Source organism: Peromyscus eremicus, chromosome 9, assembly GCF_949786415.1.
Source record: "Peromyscus eremicus chromosome 9, PerEre_H2_v1, whole genome shotgun sequence".
NCBI lineage: Eukaryota > Metazoa > Chordata > Mammalia > Rodentia > Cricetidae > Peromyscus > Peromyscus eremicus.
In genome coordinates this window covers 43,137,399-43,150,491 of record NC_081425.1, presented here as the reverse complement: position 1 = coordinate 43,150,491, position 13,093 = coordinate 43,137,399, and the positions used below count along the sequence as shown (strand labels likewise).

The 13,093-nt window shown below is 42.0% G+C and overlaps 1 protein-coding gene across 1 annotated transcript in view; it reads left to right on the top strand.

The window, feature by feature from the left end:
• The window catches only part of Vwa8 (von Willebrand factor A domain containing 8), a 341,953-nt gene that overhangs the window by 224,314 nt on the left and 104,546 nt on the right, over window positions 1-13,093 (top strand). Inside the window, exons 27-29 of the mRNA XM_059273290.1 lie at window positions 7,196-7,304; window positions 8,899-9,037; window positions 12,278-12,477. Coding sequence (XP_059129273.1) covers window positions 7,196-7,304; window positions 8,899-9,037; window positions 12,278-12,477 — 448 coding nt within the window. The remainder of the gene's footprint in view (window positions 1-7,195; window positions 7,305-8,898; window positions 9,038-12,277; window positions 12,478-13,093) is intronic.

The following is a 13,093-nucleotide window of genomic DNA, read 5'->3' as shown; positions in this document are numbered from 1 at the left end:
GTGCCTGTCTTAGATATCGCTCTGTAGACCAGGCTGGCCTGAACTCACAGAGATCCGCCTGGCTCTGCCTCCCGAGTGCTGGAATTAAAAGTGTGAGCCACTGTTTGTAGCTGGAGAGTTTTCTCTCCTGGTCCGGCCAAGCCCCAGCAGTCTGACAGCCCACTTATAAAATAAACATACAGACTCTTATATTATTTAAACTGCTTGGCCATTAGCTCAGGCCTTTCATTGTCTAGCTCTTACTCTTATATTCAGCCCATTTCTAATAATCTATACTTTGCCACGTGGCTCATGGCTTACTGGTACCTTACATCTTCCTAGTCCTGGCGGCGGTGGCGGCTGCAGTCTTTCCCTCTGCCTTCCTGTTCCCTCAATTCTCCTCTCTGTTAGTCCTGCCTATACTTCCTGTCTGGTTACTGTCTGGTTACTGGTTATTTATACAGAGCGATATCCACAGCAATTGTTTCCCGGCACATAATTATTCTTAATCCCTTAAGCTTTTGTAAGTGAGGTCTTATGAAAGCCTGTCACCTGGCCAGGTAGAAACTCCTCCACCATTTGCTTGCGAGTGGACTGCGTCCTTGTTGAGATTCCTCTAAGTGAAAGCAGTGTGAAGAGGTACTCAGAGCACAATGGGGAAGATTTGCCAATGGCAGTTTGCTTCTGAGAAGAGAAAATAAATAGGTCAAAATACTGGTAGTCTTGATGTAACCAATTACTAACTCATTAAACAGACACTTCCTAAGTGCTGAGGGACGGGGGCAGGGTGTATGGGGGTAAGAGCTCCAAAGGTGAGGAGGACTCAGTGTTGTCTTCAAGTAGGTCACAGTTAAGCGAGAAAGTAGTTAAGGAACAAGTGGTATGTATCATGCTGTAGCTGTCACCAGGAAAAGGCATTTGCCCCCGGGGAGAGTCCACGAAGGTAAGGAAGCTGAAGGCATGCGATGTTATTCTGTGTTCTTGGACACGTGCAGGAGGGGAGAACAGTTCAAGCAGAGAAATTGGCTAAGTTTTTAAAATTACATTTTATTTCTCACAAACTTGCTGCAGAGTGTGTGTGGCGGTCAGCAACAGCTTGCTAGGGTGAGTCAATTCTCTCTTTCAACCATGTGGGTCCTGGGACTCAAAAGTCAGATCATCAGTCTTAGCGGCAAGCACCTTCCACCTACTGGGCCATCTCGCTGGCCCCCAGCTAAGGAAAATGGGTATATTTTGAGGTACAAGTACTCTGTGGTTGGCAGGGTGAAGTGGCATGCAGGGTGATGAGGCTGAGGCCGAAGAGCCAGCAGTAAGTTCATGACAGAAAAGGTTCTTTTCATTTTCTAAACATGATAGACAGCACAGTGGGGAACCCGAGCATACAAGGTCTCATTGGGAAGCAGCTGCAGAAATCCCTTTGTTGATAGAGGACCTAGTGGCGTGTGGCAATGGGAAAGAAAGGACAATAGTGAGAGAATGAGGTGGCCAATAAATGAACTCTTACTCATTGAATAAAGCCTGTACCCTACTCAATGAACCATCAACTTACTGAATCAGAAACAAGTGCTATTGGGAGTGAATGGGCTTTGTTCTCAGTAGGGTCTTCCCTCTGTGAGTCTGTCCTGGGGGACACTGAGGAAGTTTCTACACTCCAGAAGTCAAGGTGGCAGGAGTTTGCACTCCCAGGCATCCTTGGAGATGAGTAGCAAAGGAAAAAAGACAGGATTTGAAATGACTAAGATGTGGTTGATAGAGCGGATAACAGAGAAAGAGAAGGCATTTTTCCCCTGTGGAACTTGAAAAAGGATGAAGTGTAAAGCCGGGATCCAGAACTGTAGTCAGGCAGCATCTGCGAGGAGGAGGAGAGCCAGAGGCTGTGGCCCAAGCTGTCAGCATCTGGCTTGGCCCGAGGAAGGCAGGACAGTTGCAGAGAGACTGCTGGGTCATTCTGGAAAGCAGGAGGTGTACTGGGAAGTGCCAGCCAAAAATAGCAGCTTCACACAAATCAGATGACTGCGTTTCTGTGACCTCGGCAGGCTCTGGGTGGCAGAGGTACACGTTGTAAATGAAACTAACAACTAAATGTAGACTCAGGAACAGAGGAGGAAGACAGACAAGCTCACTCACGTACACACTGTGTTTAGCAAAACAATGTAAGCTTGCCAGCGACTTGTGAGCAAGCCGTCAGGAAAAGAGAGTCTGAAGTTCTTGGCAAAGGAGGGCACTACTGAGAATTAATAATAATACCCATTACTACTAGCATACGTTTAAATGGGCTTGCTTTCTCTGTTAAGCATATGACTCAAGTATGTAAGAGTGTGTGTGTGTGTCTGTGTTTGTTTAAGATAGGGCCTTACTATATATAGCCCAGGTTTCTCTCTAAGACTCTAGATAGCCTAAACTAGCTCAGACTCCTCCTGCTAGATTATAGGCAATATGCCACCCACCCAGCCTTGGGCTGACTTTTTATTTTATTTGGAAAAAAATAAAAAATTTCATAGATTCATTTCTAATATATTCTTTCTAAAAATGTATTCTCTCTACTCTTAAATTGGAAAATTACAGACTCTATAAAACGCTTCAGAGTTCATATGTATAAATTTGTATGTCAACCCAGAAGGGCAAAACACTTTGATTGATTGATTGATTGATTGATTGATTGATTGATTGATTGATTTTTTGCCCCAGAACGAAATATGAGGAGGGACTCAAAGGCAAATAATACTTGGATTGCAGCTTAAGGAGAAGGATCTCCAGGCTGAATGTGGTGGTACATGCCTGAAATCCCTCGGAAGTAGAGGCAGTCAGATTAGGGTTCAAGGCCATCCTCTGCTCCATAATGAATTCAAAGCTAGCTCCATAAGACCCAATCTCCATGAGGGAGGAATAACTCATTGAAGAGGTGGTAGCAGAATGGAATTCTAGAGAGAGGAAATGGCTTGGAGAAGCATTAAAATGCACATGTTCAGGGAATAGCAAAAAGTAGTTCAAAGTAGGCCTGAGTTACAAGTTAGCCTAGACTATGAGGAAAGGGTAAGAGCCAAGCAGAGAGTGTTTGTCAGGAATGGTCTGTGAAAGATTTTAAGATGTAGGAATGAGTAAGGCCAGTAAAATTGGAGTCTCTCTCTTTTCTTCTCAAGGATGGTGGTAATTGTTGAGTTTTTGAGTTGGTGGAACTACCCTCAAGATTCCCTTATTCCATGAACATTAGTAGTTCTTGTGGTAAGGAAATGTCTTAGGAATTGTTGATAATAGGTATGTCAACAACTCCCAGTTGCATAATGGCCCTAGAAAGATCCAAATCTTTTTCATGTGTTTTCTTTCAGACTCCAGAAATAGCATTGGCAAAGGTTCAGAGAAGGCAGAAATTTGCCAGAACATGTGCTTTAAGAACCAGCCCCCTCTTTTTGGAAGTTTTTCTGAGACAGAGCTCTTACATGTCCTTTAGACTTTGTTACCTAACTTTGGTGTCCAGCTGCATCGTGTTATGGATTATCTGTGTGTTTAAAAAAGCAAATCTTTTTCCTTTTTCTGACATAACTCAAGTCCTCTAATTTGACCCAAGTCATAATTTTGATATGCACCTTTCTCTTACTCAAAACTCTTAGTCTCAGATCTTTGTTACTGCTTCCACAAGGGATTAAGAAACATCACAACACAAGTACTAAAATACATCATTGTTTTAAAACACATAAATTCATGAATGACACTGAAAATAAAAAGTGATTCTATTTATAGCCCCTGAGTTCATGCTCCTCCCCGCTAAAATCAAGCCCAGACATCATTCCAACCAGGACATTAAAACAGTTCAACAGCACCATGACATAATCTTAAAATCATGGAAAATGTCATTATTGTGTCAATCAAATCAAACATAAGAACTTAAGTCTGCTCAGAGTTGGATGCCACATTTCAGTAATGGAAAAGAAGGCCTTTTTGCGAACTACTTACCGGGGTACTTACTATCCAGCATTTTGTTGATTATTCCAAAGCTTGTTCATACTCCAAGCTCATGCTTCTCCCTCCTCTGACTGCTAACTTACTGGAGGGAAGAAAGTTAGAAATGGTCTTTTATCCCCCACAGCTTCTGAGAACCTTCATGGGAACTGAACGAGGGTCTATGGTCTCCCAACTACAGTCAGGATCCAGGAGCAAGCAGGGAATGGGGATGATGTCAATGTGTGCAACCCCAGGATACCTGCCAATGTGTCTTCAGCTGTAGTCAGTATTGCCAATAGAAGAATATTGTCGTTGTGTGATTCTGGATGCAGTTTATATGGACTATCCACAGGCCCATCCCATACTCTGCCAGCCAATCAGAGCTATTTTTTCAGATAGCTGGGCAGGCCTTGAGTTCCATGACTGTTATTTAGAATGAGTTTTCAACTTCTTCTAAGCAGAGTTATGAACATCCCTGGTATTGTTAGTAGGAACCGGAATTTAAAAAAAAATTACCTTTTCTCAAATGGATGGATTTTTTTCTTGTTGGCATCTGATATTATTTATAAAAATGATTAGTGAATATATTAGTTTTCTTTTCAAACACTGAATATCAAGCCAAGAGCTTTGCTCATGTAAGGCAAGCCTGTGCAGCTGAGATATATCCCCAGCCCTGGATTCATTTCTTATGCTGGGTTATCAATCAATGGTTGTTTTTTTATTAAGCAGTTCTCTCTCAGTAACTAGATCAAGATGTGAAACCATTGGCTTCAAACAAGTGGGATTATTTAGCGCCCCCTTTATTCTTTAAAAAAGCATACCTATTGATCAAAGGACCCATCTGATTGGTAGGTACAAATATTTTCTTTTTTGTTTTTTTTGAGACAGGGTGTCTCTGTGTAGCCCTGGCTGTCCTGGAACTTACAATGTAGACCAGGCTAGCCTCAAACCTGGAGATCCTCCTGACTTTGCCTCCCAAGTGCTGGGATTAAAGGTGTGCACCACCACCGCCTAGCAGGTAGTGATATCTTCATTCCGATTGATCACGATCGCTCCAGAGAACCAGAGTAATGCAAGCCCTTAACCTACAGTGATGCTTCTCATTTGATGATTGTCACAGATGCTCCAAGCCTTATAGACTTTATAGATCAAGCCTTTCATTGTAAATGACACAATTAATAATGAGACATTAGCTGGCATCTTTTTTCCAATTTTTCATAAGTGGTTAATAAGAGAACTAAGAATGAAACCCAGATCTCTTTGTATTCACCAGTACTGTGCTAAGAAAGAAATTAATGTGTCTCCTTATGTTTCTCCTTCTATATTTGGAGACCAGTGAACTTAGGAGAAACACTGAAGAATACAGTTTGTTCCCTAAACTAGAAGAGAGAAGATCCCACTTTAGGGGATCTGCTCTGTTAACACAGAAACACATTTTACTACTTTATTTAAAAGAACACATCCGTAACTGGAGGCGGAGCTTTCTGTCCCATAAGCCAAATTATACCTGGCAATCACTTCCAAATTACCCCTCAGAGGCTTATATTAATTATAAATGCTTGGTTAATGGCTCAGACTTTTTACTAGCTAATTACTTCTTACATTTAAATTAACCCATATTTCTTAGCTATGTTTTGCCACGTGGTTCATGGCTTGTTACTTCATTTTTTACATGTCTTGCTTCCTTGGTGGCTGGCTGGCTGGCGTCTCCTGAATCCGCCCTCCTTCCCATCATTCTCAGTTTGGCTTTCCTGCCTAACTTCCTGCCCAGCTACTGACCTGTCAGCTTTTTATTAACCAGTGATAGTAATACATATTCATTATGTAGAAAGGATTGTTCCACAGCATACATCATAGTCTTCTAATTCGTCATGGCCCCAGCCACCTCCCGCTGTCAATCAAGGTCATGGTCTGGGTACTTAAAATGTATTTTTTGATTTTGTTAAGATTTATCTATATATTTTCATTGATGTGTATGGGGAGGGAGTGGCCATTGAGGTCAGAAAGGGCATTGGATGCCCTACAACTAAAGTTAGAGGCGATTATGAACCAAGGTGGATGATGGGAATCTAAATTTGGTCTTTTGTAAGAGCACCTAGTGCTCTTAACCTCTGAGTCATCTCAGCCCCATAAAATATGTTTTAGATAACTTATTCAAATGTGTCCTTTTAAGGAAGGTATGACACACATGCCTTAGAAAACACTCACTGTAAGGTCTCTGTCTTCCTCTTATGTTTCAAAGCGACAAAAAGCATTCTTGACCAGAGTGTTTAATCCTTGGTCTCATGCAAAGAGTAATCAAAGCTATACAGTTCTACTTAAAGGAATGTATGTCCAACCACAACTTTACTGAAAACAAATAACTTGTAAGTACAAATATGTACTCTGTTAATGACCCCCATACTCATTCAAAACATATTTTGAGTTGTGGCCACATCAAGAACTTTAAACTCTGAATTTTTGTTGTTGTTGTTGTTATGTCCTATCATGAATAAGAAATGTGTAAATGAAAATGACAGCTCACTGGTCCCATTTTTAAAGATTTGGGATAAAGGGCGGAGGCTTTATTCTCAGGCTTGCTTGACACTTTATTGTTACCGTATTTGCTTTCGTATGTGAATCGCTTTCCTTCAAAACTGCTTAAGCCAGATGTAGTACTGCATGTCTGTAAGTCATGTAGTACTGCCTGTGTCTGTAAGTCCAGCACTTGGGAGACGGAGGGAGGAGGAGTGTCACAAGCCAGGGGCAAGCCTAGTTTTACATAGTGTATTCTAAGCCAGCCAGGACTATACAGCAAGATTGTGTCTCAAAAAGAAATAGAAACTTGCCGTATGGTGTCACATGCCTGAAGTATTAGCACTTGGAGGTGGGAGCCTCAATTAAGAAAATGCCTCCATAAGATCGGGTTGTAGGCAAGCCTGTAGGCATTTTCTTAATTAGTGACTGATGGGGGGTGAGGAGGATCCAGACTATTATGGGTAGGGTCATTCCCTGGGCTTGATGGTCCTGGGTTCTATAAGAAAGCGGGCCAAGCAAGCCAGTTAAGCAGCACCCTCCATGGCCTTTGCATCAGCCTCTGACTCCAAGTTCCTGCCCTATTTGAGTTCCTGTCCTGACTTCTTTCGATGATAAACAGTGATATGGAAGGGTAAGCCAAATAAGCCTTTTCCTCCCTAACCTGCTTTGGTCATGGAGTTTTATCACAACAGTAGCAACCCTAACTAAGACTCTTGATAATAGGGGGGAAATGCTTACTTTTTCCAATTATCTCTGACAGGTTGCCTCTCCCAGAGCAGACGTTCATGGGCTACTGGATAATTGGTCAGGCGGGAAATGGAATGCAAAAGATCTTGTGTCCAGTCGAAACGTCTCACATTGACATAAAGGTTGTAATCCTTATTATTTCCTCTTAACGTTAAGTCTTACAAACTTTTCAAATGTTCTGTAGATACACTCCCTGAGTCTGAGGAATGACTTACCAAGTGCTTGGCTCTTTAGCTTCTGTGCCAACTTAGAGGTCAGTCTGACCCGCAAGGAATTTAATGTAGGCCATTGCTGTTGGCCAAGCAGAACTTCTAGGAGCCAATCTTGTGTTTCAGGGAGTCAGTCGTGTATATTGTATATTTTCCTTAAAAGGTTACTCTGTGATTTTGTCTTTACTTTGTGTTGGCTAGCACCATTAAATTGTTTTGCTTTTTTAATTTTTAGCCATACATTGTTGATACTGTCTTCCCATGAAAGGGAAAGGGTTACTAGTCATTAGTTATTATCAAAATCATTCTGAGCATTTCAAGTATAAAGAGCTCCCCTCTGGGCAGTCAGGTACCTAAAAAATCATTAAGCAGCAGCAGGAGGAAAAGTCGGGGGGCACACTGGACTCACTGTTTCAGAATAGATGTCTCTCTGTCTGCTATTCCCACTGCAGGGATCTACATAGACAGTACAGTCAACAGGCCTGTCAATGACCAAAAATTATATGTGGTAGATTTTGTGGTCACTGGAGATTCTGTTGTAACTACAACATTCTGCCATTTTAACACAGTAACAGTTGTGGTACAGAAAAAGATGTTTTCTTCCACCAAAGTAGTGTTTAGAAAATCAGGGAGTGAGTCCTAGTCTGCTGTTCCCTCCAGGGAGCAGGGACTTGTCAGAGCTGCCCCTCTCTTCTGTCCCCCCACCAAATGTCATCAAAGAGTGATCAGAGAGCCTAAGTCACTTCCTGCAGTGGTTTTTCAAAGTTTTGAGAAGGATACAGTTTGACTCTCCAGTCTCCTGGATACACTCCAGATAGGAGGGGACATGGACACCAAGATGTAGTCCAAATATCTTGATTAAAGAAGGACTATAGGGCAGGCAAGTCATTGAAGGTTTAGTTGTACCTATAGGGTTCTTCCGGGAAGTCATAGCTAGCCACCCAGAACTGATATTCACAATATTAAGTTTGTTCCTTTGCTTATCTTTATATTGAATGATTATAACTGTATATGAAATATTCCACCTTTCATAAGTAGCTCTAGTGATTATCAGTAAATTGAGGGTTTTTTGGTTTGTTTTAATGTCACATTTCTTTTAACATTTCATTTAAAAGGCCCATTTCTACCATCACATTACAGTATAATGATTTCACAATCTTTCTTCACAATGGAAATATATTAGTTCCTGATTTGTTAACTTATAAGTTATTCTGCTGGTTTGGACAACACTGGGTCTTGCTATTTGGAGGTCAGAGCTGGTTCTTGGTTTAGGAAGAAGTGTAGTCATGAGAAATCTTATAGTGCTTTACACATGGTATACTCCATTAAAACAAAAGCAAGTGAGAAATTTAATGAGCTAGTTTGTATGAAAGCACTCATGAAGGGAAGTATGTGGTTTTCTTACTGTTTCAAGTATGAGAAAGTGGAGTATGTCGAGGTTCTATATTAGAAGAACTGCTTTGGTGACCACGCAAACATCTTCTCTAAGACTGTCACTCTGTTGTAGGGTCCAGTACTTGCAAACATGGAAGAGTACCCAATAGAAAAACACGAAGCAAGATTCCTAAACTTCACTGAAGAATATGCCTCTTGGAGGTTCCCACTGGATGAAGTTAATTTAATCTGCGACATTGCTGTATCACATGGTACATCCATTTCTAGTTTTGATCTTTTCCTCCTGCACTGATTTAAACACAGAGGGATTGAAATAATCCTGAGGCATCCAGAACTCTGTGAGAGACTTGGTGACTTAGTGGATCTGGATAGCAATTATATATAATTGAGAACTAATTTCCTCTAATAGTCTCACAAAACGCTATGGTGGACCCCACATAAGCACTGCTGAGTTGGTATGCATATGTCTGTGTCTCATTACAGTCATAGCACAAAGTTAAACACACCCAGGCCTGTACTAAAAATAGAAGGAAGAAGAAAAAGGGAAAAACATTGGATTTGGGGGAGGGAGGCTCGAATTCCAGCTTGGTGGTTTCCTAAAGCACAGCAGTGAGGCCTGAAGTGACTTGCCATCATTAAGCCTTTAATGGTCTGGGACGCAGGTAAGGGAAGGGAGCGGTGGGCTTCTGGACTTCTGGACTGGTGCCATTACTGCCTAGTTGGTACAGTGGATCCTGGACACCTTTGCACTGGAGTGCCTCCTCTGTTGATGTCAGTTACTAAAGTGATACAAAGTGGCAGCTGGGGGAAGAGAGGGAAGTCATGAACTTACCTGACATGAAATTACTGAGGAAGAAATCAGCACCTTGCTTTTGTTCCTATAAGTTGTGCAGATATTACTCACTCCCCAAGTCAGCTATTGTATGCCTTCAGACACTTGGGGGATTGGATGGTTGGTTTGTGGTAAGGATCTGCACTCTTGGCAGGACATGTGGCATTCACTGGTAAAGAGAAAGAATGTTTAAGAGTCCAAGATGAAGTTTGAACTTTGGCGCTTGTGAGTGCACAGTGACCTGCCCACACCTGTGGGGGCCAGCACTCACCTGCAGCACTTCTCACACTTGCTCTTGCCCTCTCTTCTGAGTGCAGTATTCCAGGTGGCTCCAGCAGGCAGTCACGGTAACCTTGAAAAGGGCTCCTTTGCTTTCCCTGATAAATGTAACCCTTTCCTGTCAGAGTGAACCACGGTTGCAAACTGGTTTTCTTCCCTGTGTTTTTCTCTCTCTCTTTTTAAAAAGCCTAGTCTGCATTTGTCAGAAAAGAGCACTTTTGGGGTTGGAATTGAAGTGAATTATTTATCTATGTGTTTGAGCCAATGACTGAACAGCACTTAATGCCTGTAATATGAGCACAATTAATAATCCTGGGATGCACATTCTGTCAGAGTTCCTACTGTATCCCTTACTGCCCCTCTTAACAGAAAAATGCTCATAAAAACGCTAACTTGAACTTAGTTTTGCTCATAATGGATACATTTAAAAGGCCCCTAAGTTACAAATTCTACTTTTCTGTCTGATACTTGGAACTGCTACAGCATAGTTCATATCACCTCTTAAATAATAAGCCAGATGTGGTGGCACACACCTTTAATCCCAGCACTCCAGAGGGAAAGGCAGGCGGATCTCTGTGAGTTCAAGGTCAGCTTAGTCTACATAGTGAGTTCCAGGACAGCCAGGGATACATAGTGAGACACTATTTCAAAAAAAATTAATAACAACAATAATAATATATCTTCTTCAGCCCTCTTCCTCCTCCTCCTCCTCTTCCTTTTTCTCCTTTTTCAGACAGGGTCTCACTATGTCTAGATAGCCTGGCATTTGCTATTGTCTTAGGGTTTCTATTGCTGTGAGGAGACACCATGACCATGGCAACTCTTAAAAAGGAAAACAGTTAATTGGGTGACTTACAGTTCAGATGTTTAGTTCATTATCATCATGGTGGGACATGGTGGTGCACAGGCAGACATGGTGCTGGAGAATTAGGTAGCTAAGAGTTCTACATCTTGTGCAGGCAACAGGAAGTGAACTAAGACACTAGGTGTGGCTTGAGCATATATGAGACCTCAAAGCCCACCTCCACACTGACACACTTCCTCCAACAAGGCCACACCTACTCCAACAAAGCCACACTTCCTAGTGGTGCCACTTCATTTGGGGGCCATTTTCTTTCAAACCACCACAGCTCAGTAGCCCAGGCTGGCCTCAGGCTCACAGAGATCCGCCTGCCTCTGCCTCCCAAGTGCTGGGATTAAAGGTGTGTGCCACTGTGCCCAGCCTAGTGGCTGTGTTCCTTGTAGATATTAGTTTATTTATTTAAATTTAACATATCTTTTTATGTACTATTAGTAGTTTCTATCTATGTACTGTAGCTCTGATATTTTGGGCATATTTGTATAAATATTAGATCTGGCTCATATACATATGTGATCTAGGTCTTCTTGGATTGTCCCAAATTTTAATACATCTTACTATCTTCCTTTTTGTCTCAATTTGGGGTTAAGGAAATAGGGTTGCTGGGAAAGAAATAACTGATAGACAGGTGACGCCGGAAGCTCTCATCAGACAAAAGCAGCTCCGTCTCTTATCTCCAGGTGTTCACATTGAGACTCGCCCTGTTGACCTAAGGGGAGAGCTGCTCAAGCCAGACCTTGGCATCTTTGGGAGCTTGCTTAAAGCACCAAATATAAGAGCCCACACTAGCTTTACAGATTGAGTACCTACATTTTCATTCTGCAGGTGATTGAAACATATAGAGGCACTGGAATATGTTCTAGAAGCTAGAGCTAGGCAGGTACCTAGAGTGAAGAGAGAGGGCATAAGAAGTTTTCGGACATGAATATTAGATTGGAAGTTAAGATCCATAGAGCTAGGCTGTGAGGGTTTAGCTCAGCGGTAGAGGTCTTGCTTAGCATGCTCATTGCTTAAGTTAAATCTCCATTACCATAGCTTGGGAAAGGGAGACCACAGGGCTCAGATTTTTTAAAAACCAAATTGCTTATTTATAGCAAGAAAATCCTATGACCTAATAACTACATAAAAAAAGAAAACTTAGAGGATAGAAGATGTTGATAAAGTGTTTCTGAAAGAACAATAGATAGAGGAAAACACTGGATCACAGAACACTTTGCTCCGTACAATGAAAAGTTTCCTGACATTGAAGATAGTCAGATATTTAGTGGAGTTATCATCAGACATTGTGGAATTATTTGGGAGCCCAAATAGGTACTACTTCCCTGTATTACACAGTGTCACTCGGTCTACGTGGAGGGTAGGAGCAGAGTTGCTTCTTGGGGTCTTTGCAGCCTAACAAACCTAAAGGCTATGTGCTGAGCTTCTGACCAAGCTCAGGCTCAAGACTCAGTAGTGCTAGAACTGTTAGCAATCAGAAAACTGTTTGGAAACTGCACAAATAATACATTTCTGTCATTCCAGAAAATGAGGAACATACTCTGTATGTAGCTGCATGCAATCCCGTCTCCTTATACTTTATGAATTTAACTGGGAAAAATGGCTTCTTTGTGGACTTCTTTGACGTCTTCCCAAGAATGGCCAGTGGTGCCTGGCGACCATTTCTGACAGTAGCACCACTGGGAAGTCCGCTCAAAGGTCAAGTTGTTCTGCATGAGGCGCAGGTAAGGTACATCAGGCACTCATGAGGTACCAATGTGGGAAGAGTGAGTTCTGTGAAGGAAAAGTCAAGTGACGTCAGCTATTATTGAAAACCTGTGCTTTCATAAGCATCCAGGAAGGCCGGGGTGTCGTACTGTACCAGTACCACAAAGGTTGACTCCTGTCTCCTCTCTGTAGAGACTTGAGCACAACTCGCAAGTCTGGAAAGAGGTCACTGGTCAGTTTTCCACCTTACCACCATTGACAGTTAAGAAACTGTCAGTCTCTAAAGAGATAGACAGAAAACTAGTAACCCAGCAAATAAGCATCACATTTTCAGGTTGTGTAGCAGCAGGTGATGTCAGAGAGGGTGATGGAGATGAAGTAGGTTAGGAGGGTAATGGAACTAAAAGGAGCGCCAAGGTTTCTCCTCTGAGGAGATAACATTTTATCTGAGATGTAAATGACAGCCTTCAGAGAGAGCCACAGAAATCCCCCGGATGAAATGTGCTGGCATCCTTGTGTGTCTAGTAAGTTCTATCCATCATGTTTATGGATTAGTAAATTAAGATCTCACTAATGAAAAGTACAGATGCCTAGCTAGCATCAGGCTGAAAGTAATTCCAAACAGATGACACA